This window comes from Amphiura filiformis, chromosome 1 (genome assembly GCF_039555335.1).
Source record: "Amphiura filiformis chromosome 1, Afil_fr2py, whole genome shotgun sequence".
Taxonomy (NCBI): domain Eukaryota; kingdom Metazoa; phylum Echinodermata; class Ophiuroidea; order Amphilepidida; family Amphiuridae; genus Amphiura; species Amphiura filiformis.
The window spans coordinates 19,739,343-19,753,135 of record NC_092628.1 but is presented as its reverse complement, the minus strand read 5'-3'; the positions used below and the strand labels follow the sequence as shown (position 1 = coordinate 19,753,135).

At 36.7% G+C, this 13,793-nt stretch overlaps 1 protein-coding gene across 1 annotated transcript in view; it reads left to right on the top strand.

The window, feature by feature from the left end:
- Window positions 1-13,793, top strand: part of LOC140156785 (protein sel-1 homolog 1-like) — a 243,091-nt gene that overhangs the window by 42,880 nt on the left and 186,418 nt on the right. The window contains exon 14 of the mRNA XM_072179767.1: window positions 5,344-5,492. Coding sequence (XP_072035868.1) covers window positions 5,344-5,492 — 149 coding nt within the window. The remainder of the gene's footprint in view (window positions 1-5,343; window positions 5,493-13,793) is intronic.

Genomic DNA, 13,793 nt, shown 5'->3' with positions numbered 1-13,793 from the left:
ATGAATTTGGTATAATCAAGTTGAATTTCAGTCTCAAATGACAATTTATGATGCAGTACGCACGGTAAAGTTTTGTGTTGAAGGGGGTCACCCAAATGAAGAGTAATTCTATGCCCGGTGGGTAAAGGTTTCCACTTATTTCCTGTAACAAAGTATTATCGTGTTGAAAGGATATCCAAGCCTGGGTGCCCCCTTAGTCCGGGTGCCTTGGTGGCGCGACCCTTCAGAGCGCATAGGAGTTACGACACTGACATTCATATTCCGAGTTTTGAGTACAGTTGCTCCTGTGGTTTGGAATCTAGAAACAAACATCTGTATCATAGTGACAAATAGAAAAGTACATGATATCAAAATCTGTATTTTAATGGGGTAAAGTAGGGTGGTGTTGCTGTCAATCAGGATCACCCACCCTATAAGGGGGTAAGGAAAATCATCCCTGATGTGTGTCGGTGTGAATGTGAGGCGAGACTGTGTGCAGTGAAACTTTCTTACTTCAAAGTAAACAAACTATAGAAATGATAAATTCTGACAAAATTAGGCCAAGTTACCTCATCATATTATTAGAGTGACAGTGATACAATGTGACAATTTCAACAACTGCTTATGGTCAAATAATTTGTTACGCGTCTAAATTTACTCAACCTTCTTTATAGTGCTCAGCACTATGTCGAGTCGTGTGATTTCGGTGTTAAAAGCAAAATTTCACTTGATTTTTTCTCTTGTGGGGGTAAATAATGGGAAAAAGATGTTTCCATTTTTTATTTCGTGGGAAGTGGTAAAATCCAAGATGGCATAAAATCCTATAAAACTGACTAACACATGCAAAAAAAAGCTATATATCACTCTCAAAATATGCTAAAATGTAAATTTCAAATACTGGAACTATGTAGCCTTGTGTCAGATACTCAAAGAAAGATTTAATATTTGGGGGTAACTGGTAAAATCCAAGATGGCCGCCAAAATCCTATAAAACTGAATGACACATGCAAAAAAAGCTATATATCGCTCTCAAAATATGCTAAAAATGTAAATTTCAAACACTGGAACTATGTAGCCTTGTGTCAGACACTCAAAGAAAGATTTAATATTTCGGGGTAAGTGGTAAAATCCAAGATGGCCGCCAAAATCTTTTAAAACTGACCGACACATGCAAAAAAAGCTATATATCGCTCTCAAAATATGCTAAAAATGTAAATTTCAAACACTGGAACTATGTAGCCTTGTGTCAGATACCCAAAGAAAGATTTGATATTTCGGGGTCAGTGGTAAAATCCAAGATGGCCGACAAAATCTTGTAAAACTGACTGACACATGCAAAAAAAATCCACTTATCTCTCTCAACGTATGCTCAAAATTAAAATTTCAAACACTGGAACTAGCATTATGTCAGGCACTCAAAGATATATTTAATATTCTAGCATTATGATTACTATTCAATATGGCTACCAATATGGCTGCTTATAATACTGCTTAAATGTATATAAATGCATGAGTTTGTTTTTATGATCACGTTTCCAAGTGTATAATTATGTTTTTGAACCAAAATCACAATGTTTTAAATAACCAGACCCCTTGCCAGGTCCAAGATGGACAGCAAATCAGAGACAGTACTAATAGGCCTGGGCGATGCATGGAAATGATGAACTATTTGTTCGCGTGGCATCTGAAAAGACTGTTTAAAATCACTGTAATTGACCAAGTTATATAGCCAAAAAAGTACATTTTGGGTTTTGATGCTTCGAAATGGCATACTTTTCTCATTATATGACACTTTTTAGCATATATTCGCCCTATCTAATTAATTGTAACTTTCAGCTTCGAGGGCACAATGCCATTTCAACCTATGTTGAGTTTTTGATCATTTGGGATCTAAATCATCTAGTTTCACCTGATATTGGTGGCGTTTAACTATATTAACTGTGAGAGTTCTGAATTTGAGAAAATTTCACCCGAAATCAGCCATTTTCCCATTGACAACAGTGTAACAGTTAGGGGTTTAGAATGCGTTATCCTAGATTCACATCCCTTATCTGGGGTTAGGGCGCCTTATCTGGGGTTTAGACTGCATTATCCTAGATCCACATCCCTTATCTGGGGTTAGGGCACCTTATCTGGGGGTTAGACTGCATTATCTGGGGTTAAGGCGCCTTATCTTGGTTTAGATGCCTTATCTGGGATTTAGGCTGCCTTATATGGGGTTCGTGTTCCTTATCTAGGGTTTAAGGTGCCTTATTTGGGGTTTTTAAATTGCCTTATCTGGAGCTTACGTCCCTTATTGGGGTTACGGCGCCTTATCTGGGGTTTAGATGCCTTATCCGGGGTGTAGACTGTTATCCCCAGTTAATATCCCTTATCAGGGGTAAAGGCAGCTTATTTGGGGTTTAGACTGCATTATCCTATATTTACATCTCTTATCTGGGTTTTAGACGCTTTATCTGGAGTTTAGATTGCCTTATCTGGGGTTTACGTCCCTTAGCTGGGGTTAAGGCGCCTTATCTGGGTTTAGATGCCTAAAGAATGGATCTGGGACTTAGACTGCCGTATCTATGGTTTACATCCCTTATTTCGGGTTAAGGCTCCTTATATGGGGTTTAAATGCCTTATCTGGGGTTTAGACTGTGTTATCATAGGTTTACGTCCCTCATCTGAAGTTAAGGCGCCTTATCTGGGATTTAGATGCCTTATCTGGTGTTTACTTTCCTTATCTGGTGTTAAGGTGCCTTATCTGGGTTTAAAATGTCTTATCTGGGGTTTACGTCTCTTATCTGGGGTTAAGGAGCCCTATCTGGGGTTTAGGTGCCTTATCTGGGGTTTACGACCCTTATCTGGGGTTAACAATCCTTATCTAGAGTTAAGGCACCTAACGTGGGGCTTAGATGCCTTATCTGTGGTTTATGTTCCTTATTTAAGGTTTGGACTGCTTTATCTGGGGTCTATGTCCCTTAATTTGGGGTTACGGCGCCTTATCTGGGGTTTAGATACATTATCTGGGGTTTAGACTGCGTTATGCTAAGGTTAAGGTATCTTAGCCCCAGGTAAGGATCGTAAACGCCGGATAAGGCCGTATAAACCACTGATAAGATAAGATATAGGCAAAATTCTGCATTTTAATGGTCGTTGTTTTTAAATTTTGGCGGCCATCTTGGGATTTAAGGTCCTGTGCTGTTTTAGATTATTTCAATGGATTTCTAGACCCTGTAAACATGGGTATATATAGACACCATCACAGCATCATACTTCTAGGACTTTCTGCACCCGAGATATAGCCAAATTAATTTTCACTGGCGGCCATTTTGAAATTTTGGCAGCCATCTTGGAATGATAGGTCCTAGGCTGTTGTAAATGACTCTATTGGATTCCTTGACCCTGAAAACATGGGTATAGACATCAGAATCGTGCTGCTGGGTGCTTCTCTGACCAAGTTATGGCGATGTTATGGGATTTTGGCGGCCATTTTGAAAAACGCCCTCTACCAAGAGTTCCCCACACTTTTTGATGGTGCAGACCCCTCTCATTTTATTCAGCGTCCTCAAATCTACAAAGAAACACCTTCAAAACTTCTTGTACTCAACCCGAGAATGGGCCTCTCATTCTGTACCCTACTAAAGCGCAATTTATGAGTAAAATATGGCACATTTTCAATCACGACGGCCATCTTGGATTTTAGGGTCTAAACGGTTTTAAAAAAAATGGAAACATGTTTTATTTCAATCTTTACCTTTTAATATAATGAAATCAATTGAGAAATTGCTTTTAACAAAGAAATCGCACGACTTACCCTTTGTTCAACATAGTGCTGTGCACTATTATGGTTTCATTTCCTGCAAGTTTATTTCTTCAGGCTAGAAACCTATCAAACTGACAAGGTTCATACTTAATTAAAAGGTTCTCCTTTCACTTCTTGTTTGTATTTTTTTCCAAAGGGTTAGTTCAGGAAGGTCCTATTTGTGATAGCTGCCCTGTAACAATTTGACAATTTCTGCATTCTGTATATTGTACACATCTACAAGTATGACACCTGGCAGCAATTACAGATAGGGGGCTTTCTTGCAGTAACCCATTGAAGGCCCTATCTGCAATAGCTGCCCTGTGACCATTTGACAGTTTCTAGATTCCATATATTGTACATATTTACACATATGACAACTGGCAGCTATTACAGATAGGCCTTCTTGCACTAACCTCGTATTATATCAAATAATTAAATTGAGAACACGAATAAGAGAAAGGATGACTTTTGTATGTTTGTTTGATAGTCTGTCAGAAATAAAAACTCAATAATTCGACCTATTTTTAACAACTTAGAAAAAACATGGTAAATTTCAGTTTTATAGAACTTTCACATAAATAATTGTGTATATAAGTCAAAATTGATGACTGTGATGTTGGAATTCTATTATTTTAATGGTTCAGTTTAATAAAAATATGTATGTCATGTCAACACATGTGAGTTATTTGTGCAAACTTTGTAAAGCACTGTATTTGATTCAGACTAAGGAAATATAAACTTATAAATTCGACCTATTTTCAAATAGAGCTTTAAAGGATGTCTCCGGCAATCGCAACATTATGCCTTATATGATAGAAAATTAATTATCAAGCACGAGTCACATGGTTCTAAAACAAACTCATATTGACCATAAAAACAAATTAATATGGCTGTTTCTCAACATGCGATATTCAAAATTCCCGGGCGCCAAAATTGTCGAGTGCAATGACGTCCCAGAAACACAATGAAGGCTGACAACAATTGAGTACAAGTAACCATGACGTCATTGCACTAGACAATTTTGGTGCGGGATTTTGAATATCACATGTTCAGAGGCGGTTGTTTTTATTTGTTTGTATGGTCAATATGAGTTTGTTTCAAACAAAGCCACATGATTCGTGCTTGATCATTATTTTGCACGGAAAATATCCAGTTTAACTTTATAACACAGAAAAAGCTAGTAAATAATAATTGCCAAAGTGCCCAAGTGCTGATTAGGTTGAATATAGTACAAAAAATGGCTCCATTAGACAAAATAGGTTTGCCATGTCAAAACTTCTTGAGAGCTATCAAATCAAAATTCCAAATCACAATATTAATGAAAAAAGTGGCATAGCAGTCATCAGAAGGTCAAAGGAGCCCCTAAAACCTAACCCAGAGACACTAAGTTACAATATTGAAATGAACCAAGCAAACACAAAAAGTTTAGATGCGATTTTGACACAGTATTCCACAAATGATATGCCCCATAGCTAAGAGTGTATTCTGATATAAACAGGTTCATGAGTGAGTTGATATAACTGAAGTGTTTAACTGATTTTAAGACTAGTCTTTTCATTGTTTGTTTTCTGCAGGTGGTATGGGTGTTAGAAGAGATTATAAGATGGCTGTCAAATATTTCAATTTAGCCTCGCAATCGGGACACATTCTAGGATTCTATAATCTGGCTCAAATGCACGCGACAGGAACAGGGGTCATGAGGTCGTGTCATACTGCAGTAGAGGTAAGCAACTCATCAAGGTTTTCTTTCATATGAATGAATGTAATTATAGTTCTTTGTGTCCCATTCCCATAAAACCATCAGGAACACTGCAAAATTGTACTTCAAAACCTTTATGTATTTAACTAAAAAAATACCCTCTTGTCCTGTATCATAGTTCCCAGGTCAGATGCTTCTAGTCCAGTGTCCTGATTGAGGACATCTACGTTTGTAAGGGATGGCCTACCAAGGGTATCTTGCTCCATGTTTGGGTGTCCAATTGATCAGATAGGCAACAGATTCGCTTTTACTCCTGACGCAAAGCCTAACGAAGTGTGTCCTTCTTTCTCCGACCTTCTCTGAGAGTCTTGGAAGGTCTCCGTACAGTTTTTTGTTACTTATGTGATGTTTTCAGTGGATGGTATACACTACCCTAAGCATCTGTAGGTACTAGCCTACTATTAATTTGATATTTCTCGTTTTTTGTACATGCAAAGTACTGTAAAAATAAACAACTGAATGTCAAAGATTTTGCCTTTTTCTATGGTACAATGTATATCTTATAAAGGCCTTTGTAGTTGGCCTGCTGACATTTTCAAGTTGTGGGAATGGACCATGTTTGTCGGCATAGAGGAGAATGGACCATGTTTATCTGCATAGTTGAGATGACAAAGTTTAATTCATTTATGTCAATCTACATAGTTGAGATGACACAGTTTAATCCAACTATGTCAATCTATAGGTGACCCCGGAGGTGACGTCACAAGCTGTTGACCTCCGTTGACAACAAATCCGATTCAGAAGTCGTAGTAGTTTTCTGTGGTTTGTACCTTTTCAAATCGGCCAAAATACTACCATTTCTATAACTTCTCGACATGGGGCCTCCAGCCAACAACAAAAATAAAGACTCTCCTCTACATGTTCATGTGTTCAGCTTCACATAAAATGCAATTTTCGCCAAGTATTTAACCTTTATTTTACCGAAATGGGCACAGAAATTTGCTCGATTCAAGGTCAAAACAAATGTAAACAGACTTGAATCAGCTCTGCGACATGTCTTCAACTAGTCGCACTGCTCCACGGTCTATTGTGGGTTGAAAAGCGTAAGTGTAGGCACTGTAGCGTCATGTAAAATAAGTACCCGGATGGCCGGGGTCACCTATATGTGTAATATTGCAACATTTACATCTCCTTATTCAACAAATGATACCCTCAGTTTCACTGGGGATCATTCAAAAGTTACAAACATCCAGGGAAGTGATCCAAAATGCTAAATGCAATGCTTAAAAAAACATTCATAACCTCATTAATATAAGCGAAGCCTGCGATCCAATCAAAATTAATTGATTGCCTGACCGCGCAATGAGTGCGCGGTCATTAAAAACTCACAATGACCCCGGACGCGCAACAATGACTTCTGCGCGCGCGTACGTGTATAAGCTAAGCGTTATGGCTTAACGCACACGCCTACGCGATGCTGTCGCGCTTCTGTGATTGGTAGCTCTTGTTGTCAGCGTGAATGTTATATTCGCCTGGTCGATTTTTTGTTGGGTATAGGTTACAACAATAATTAAAACTGGTTATATTTTACAGCGTTTTATGGCATAAAATAACATAAAATGCCATTTTGATTTGTTCACAATAAGATACGACGGTAATGAATGACAATAATAACTTTAGCACCATCTATTTTGAGGTTATTGTGTGAAATTGGCGGGTTTTGTTTTGGGCCTCGGTATTTTTCCTCGGAGCTACCGCTCCCTCAGAAAAATACATCAGCCCAAAACAAAACCCTCCGATTTCACACAATGACCTCAAAATAGATGGTGCGCAGTTATTATTGTCTAATTACTAAAGAGTTTGTAGCAACATGATCTTAACACATACCTTGTATCAAGTATAATGATGAGAGACATTCATAACCTCCTTAAACCGAAGTTTATGAGATTAAAAAATTGTTATTCCATTCTTGGCATTTGTGAAGCCTGGAAAGTAAATCATAATGTGAATTGAAATGTATTTCTAGAGTAATAAAACAAAGCAGACAACATATTTCAGGCCAATAGATGTACATTTGTACATAAATTACTGATTGAAATTGACCGATGGTGTTAATACACGTGACAGCAATTTAAGATACCCGTGTATACAGATGCGAGACAGTAATATCCCATCGTACTACTGACATTCACCATCAGATATGGAAGACAATTTTGCCTAATCCACTATTTCCTGTTTTGCTGCATGTGATTTTAATCTCTCATCAACACCCACTGACCAAAAACCGTTGCTTCGGTTAACAAAATTAGTCATGGTTGCATTAATTGTTAATGCAGTTTCACCAGGAATGTACTCAAAACCAATATTGCTATAACTTGAACTATTATTCTAGCCTTTATTTACAGAAATAAAAATCATAATTGAAGAAAAAAAAAGTAGAAAAAGCAATTTTAATTGCTTTTTCTCATTTTTTTTTTTGACTTTAAAAAGTCTTTACTTTATCTGACCATACATTGTCTTAATATTTAGTGATATTAAAGCCATAATGTACGATCTTATAATATGAAATTGGTTAAATTTTTTCAAACCTGATTTTTTTGCATATTTGTAATGTTTACACAAGTCCCAACTTGCACCAAAATGGAATCAGCCAAATTTGTTGTCTTTGTAGGTCAACAGAGCAAAGTTCGACATATTATCATAATTTAAAAATTATGATAATATGTCCTCCCATAGAACTGCGTGTTAAATGGCCAAAATAACCAGTGGGGTTTCTTTCACTTTACCTTGTTATTTCAACCTAAAATGGACAGCAACCCTTCCCGTCAGTTATTACTAATATTATTTCAACATTTTGAATAAAGAATAACAAAATCAAAATTTGACGGAAATCGTACATTAAGGCTTTAATAGAGAGGGTGCCCAGGGGGTCACTCCCATTGTGGCCTGTACACCATCCGCGATAATGAAAACGCGTAAAAAGGGTAGTTTTTCATGGGTAAGCACGATACGCGTGTAACGCGTTTAGGGTGTCAAAAACATGAAATATTGGAAAAAAGGGTAGCAAAATTGCAATTGCTAATACGCGGAAATGAAATTTAGGGTATGAAATTTGATGCAAGGAATAAAATCCCTGTTTAGGGTATTGTTTTAGCCAAGGTTTAATCCTTGTTTAGTGTGCTTTTCAAAAGTTGATTATCACGGATGGTGTACAGGCCAAAATGGGAGTGACCCCCCCGGGAGAGGGTGGCCTATCTGCTGTGTCCTAGCAGGACATCAGCCAATATGAGACATTAAATATGAAATGCAAGGATCCAGAGGATACATGCCTGAGAACATATATAATAATTAAAGAAATGGAGCTCAGACAAACTGGCATTATAATAAAGGAGAGAAAAAAAATCGCCAGTGCGCGCTGGTTCGAATCCGAATGGTTCTGATTTTTTTCTCTCCTTTATTATATAATGCCAGTTTGAGCTCCATCTCTTTAATTATTTTAATATTTAGTGAGCGTAAACATGAGATGCCACAAGTTGTTTGCACATCTTGACTGATATGCACTTTCTACAGTCTTTGAATTTAGATTTAATTAGAGCAAATCATGCGTTAGATCAAGCAAGACTTGTTGATGGAAAATCAAGGATGCAATTAAGTGGTACATGTAGTTTGTCTTTCTTGAAAACACATCAATGTGCGTCTGTGCATGATGTGGCTTTGAGAAAACAAATTTGGTATACTGTGTTGTTCCTAGAAAATCAGATATGACATGAATGACAAGTATGTTATGTCTAGGCTAGGGATTGGCATGCAACCTTTATGAAGCAGAGTGGTCACTTCAAGATTTTATCATTTTGTGTTCCATATAAGGGAAACACTAACATACTGGTGGTATCCAGGGGCCTGCCGGATACGGGCCTATTGTAGCATTACTCCGGAGGCCTATTTTCTGTATCTTTTTTTAACATCACATAATTATGATTCTGCAAGAAATTCATGGAAAGAAACATTGTCCTGATGCCTATTGTCAAAATATTTTCTTAACTTCACAAAATTATGCTGTAACAAATTCGTGGAAAGAAGCCTTACCCAGATGCTTATCTTCAATACATTTTCTTAACTTCTCATAATTAAGATGCTGTAAGAAATTCATAGGAAGAAGCCTTATCCAGGAGACCTATTTTCAATACCTTTTCATAAATTCACATAATTTAGAAATGAATATATCTAGAAAGAAGCCTGTACTCATCTATTCAAAAATTGCTGCATGTGGCACACAAGAGAATCCCTCAGTTGGTCCAGGCTTCCAGCAGATTTTAAAATAGCTTTCAAGACCAGAAGCAATGTCATCAATTGTTTTAGATATCTTCAACATCAAGCTCTCAGAGCACAACCTGTTGGTATTTGAATTATATTTTGACAGGGTGTGCTGCCCCAGTTTCAAACCCCTACCCCATTTCTAGGGGTAAATTTTACTCATAAAATGCCCAAATTTGCTCTTTCAGGGCAATTATTTTAAACATGGGCCCATGTTTCTTGTTTGTTTTTGGATAATTTTTCAAAACATGGACCCATGTCTACGGACTTCCTGTGAAAAAACCATCCTCCATGTCTAGGGATTGGTTGTGAAAAACATACTTTTCTACTACATCTCAATATATACTTCAACATGGTAATACTCCCCCCCCCTCTTTTTTCTAGTTTAGAGAGGTTGTGTACTTTCAAATTTTCAACGCAATACAAGCGATTTTCTAGCACCTAGTTATGGTATACCTGCATGACCAAGACTTCTGAGTGTACTAAATGAACCAACTTATGAATCCATGCAGAATAGCATTGATATTTAACAAAACAGGTGGATCTGGGCAATGTTGAAATCGCTCCAGTGGAGGCTGGATTGCCTTTCCTATCAGGATCTTTGTATACAGCACACCTGAGCCTGCTGGATCAAGTACTACTGATTTAGCCATTGAGTTCATTAAGTCAGTTGTATCAATGTTAAAATCTGCCTGGGTATTTAGAAAAGTAACTTCTGCTTTTTGATAAAACTGACTTCGGTATAGCAAAATTAGGCTTTTTATGACAATTTTGAAAGACATTTGTGAAAAATGCCCCTTCCAAATATCAAAATTGACCTAGATAAAGGGGACTTGATATACCAAATGACCGTTATGTAACCCATGCTAACATCCCCTGTGCGGAAATTTGTACTGGGGCTTCAATCAATATTCACACCAAGGTCTAAATTCCTCTTTCTTCTCCTTCTCAAGAACCTGATATAACCAAATGATGCATAGCATGAAATCAAGTGTGTTCCAAGTAAAAGCATTTCACCTGCACTGGAGTCTTATTATCTCGTGGCCTCCCTATCATTTCCTCTATCAGTAACGGCTCATTGAGTTCATTCATGTGGCTTGCTCTTAGTCAGCTGTACAGTGCTTCTCTAACTTCAGATATCGTTAACCTGCTACACTAATTGCCTTAGTCATTTTTTGTAATTTTGAGAACAAAATACAAAATATGGTTCAAGCATGCATTTAAACATATTTATTCATCAATATCAACACAAGAACAAATGATAATGATACAAATGAAAGGGAATAATCCGAAATAATTAGGGTAATTACGTAACTGATGCATGCTTGAACCACATTTTGTTCTTGGTTCTCAAAATTACAAACAATGACTTAGGCAATTAGCATAGCAGGCTGACGATATAGTAAGCAGGTTGATCTGTCGCAGGGATACAAAACCTGGAATTTGGTAGCCCAATTGGGTGACTTTTGAAGATGTCCTCTGTGACTTTGACATTTCTTGTCCCATAGAAATCAATGGTTATAAAAAAATTGGGTGAATTTTTAACATTGGCACCTGTAACGTTTAGTTGTATTTTGTCGCTTAGAAACCATTGGTTAAGAGAAAATCAGGGATTTTATCTTTGATTTGGGCTGAAAAGATTTGGCAATCCTGTAATCTGTGATAAATACCGTATTTCGTCAAATAGTCGCCCCCCTCAAATAAACGCCCCCCCCACCACTTTTTTTAACCAAGATGTTTCAAAAATGCCGATATTTCCATGCTATCTTGTGTAGTAAGCTTACCAAGTTGCGCACATGGTCGATAATAGCGTCACTAATTGGCGAAAATCTGGATCAGAAACCCGGAAGTGAACCAGAAGTCAGTATTTCTAGTTCATAGTTCGTCATTTTAGCGTGTGTTTTTAGTTTACCTAATGATTTTAATGGGAATTATCGTTCTAAAATTGACCTTGAATAAACGCCCCTTGGGAAAATGTAACGCCCTGGGGCGTTTATTTGACAAAATACGGTAAATTGTGTCAAGCACGGCAGATCTGCATTCCACATCATGCTGAATCACTAAATATGTGTACACAAACAAGGTCTGGCATGGAATAATTAAACAACATGTCTAATTTGTTTTGGACAAGCACTGCTTGTTTTTCACCTCATGTCCAAAATCACAAATAAGCTTACATGTCCATTTACTTGTCTATCTTACAATGCCATGGGGCAATTCTATGCACAACATGAAAAATAGTTCCTTCATCTTGGAATCATTTGTGATAAATAAACGCATGGTGACACCAGCTTATGTTTTCTTCAGATGAGTGCAGGAACGATGTCAGTGACAATAAAAAAATTCAATTTTTTGCCTTGATATATAACCATGCAAGCCTACACAAACCATACCAGCATAACTCCATAAGGCAGAATATAAATACAAGGAAAGTAAGACATGATTTGCAGAGTTCATTTTGTAAACACAAAAATTTAGATTCTTAAACACTTGAGAAAGTTCCTGCAATCTTATTGGTTATTAGGCGTGTTATATGACATGATATGATATGGTTCAGCCCATGCGCGTCAACGCAATATGTATACTCGCTATTTGAACCAATCAGAGGTATCTATCGTCTCATATAACACAGGCGACATCATTATTTTGGCGTAAAACAACTCTGCTTTGCCTTGTTGTTCTGCTTAAAATAGTTATGTCACCGGTGTTATATGAGACGATATATGTATACATTGGCTTCAAAACATTTTTATTTTTACATTGTGAAGAATTCAAACTTAAGTCTATTGCGGTAAAACTTTGTGTAGAACCGCAAAATCCAAGTATGAATTAGGCTATTGACAGGTGTCATTTCTTCTTTCCATTTTTCTGGAATACATACAATTACACATGTTAAAAAAGCATAAGATAAAGTCACAAAATATATACATTATAATGTTCTTTTATGAATTGTTCTTAATGTTATTAAGTTTTGTAACCATTCGCCACAGTGTTTTACTAACGCATATTCAATAATGATTTAAACGAAAAGGAAAAAAAATCAATATAGGTATTGCTACTCACTAGTCATTGCAAGTAGTGTGTTTGTCCTCTCTGACCACTAAAAGCTCTGTCTAATAACCCACTTTGGTTTGAACAGCGTATCTACAGTGTGATCAGGATGAAATTGGCAAAATGTGTTGTATGGATTTTACCTGTTGCTGGTGAACACAGCAACTGTATGCAAAAAAAAATGAACAAAAATAACCTAATGCTCTGTGTGCTAGCAATGGGCTTCAACATAAAAAGTATAAGTTTTGATATATTTTCTCAAAATATCAATAGCTATCTCAAGAACCACTGAACCAATACTACATGTAGGCTTGTTTGTACTCATTTTAATGCATTTTGCATGCTGATTCCAAATATGGTTATGAAAATGAACAATTTTTGAATTTTTTAAAAACTTGTAGTCTGCAGTCGACACCCGCATGGAGAGGGCTAATCATAGTTGAAAGAGCAAAAATAAAAGTAGAACCGTTGGGGATTGAACCAGGGCACTCAATATTTCTTTCATATTTCTAGAGCTTATCCAACTGCCACACAGAACTGCATTTTTACATAAAAAGTACAGATATGTTGTGAAAGGTGCAGGGGGTATGGGTATAAATATGAATCTATATAGAATCTGTTACAAGAAATTAGGAATCAAATTTATGTTTTCTTGTAGTTTCTTTAGAATTAGGGCAGTAAAGTTCAGAAAACACTGCTGAAGATCTTAATGGGAGCTGTTTGGATAAATAACCAAGACAATACGAACTGGCATTTTACTGAGTGACAATATGAGGGAAGTAATATATCACTCTCTTTACTTAGAACTTATAAAAGGGAGCAGACATAACGAGCATTCACCCTTACTTTTCTATAAAAAAAAAGAAAGTGCCTGAGATTTGTTTTAGCTTTTGTTATTGTTTTTGTTATAATTTATTGTAAAAAACCTATTATATCAAAAATTTGTTCCCAGGTACAAAA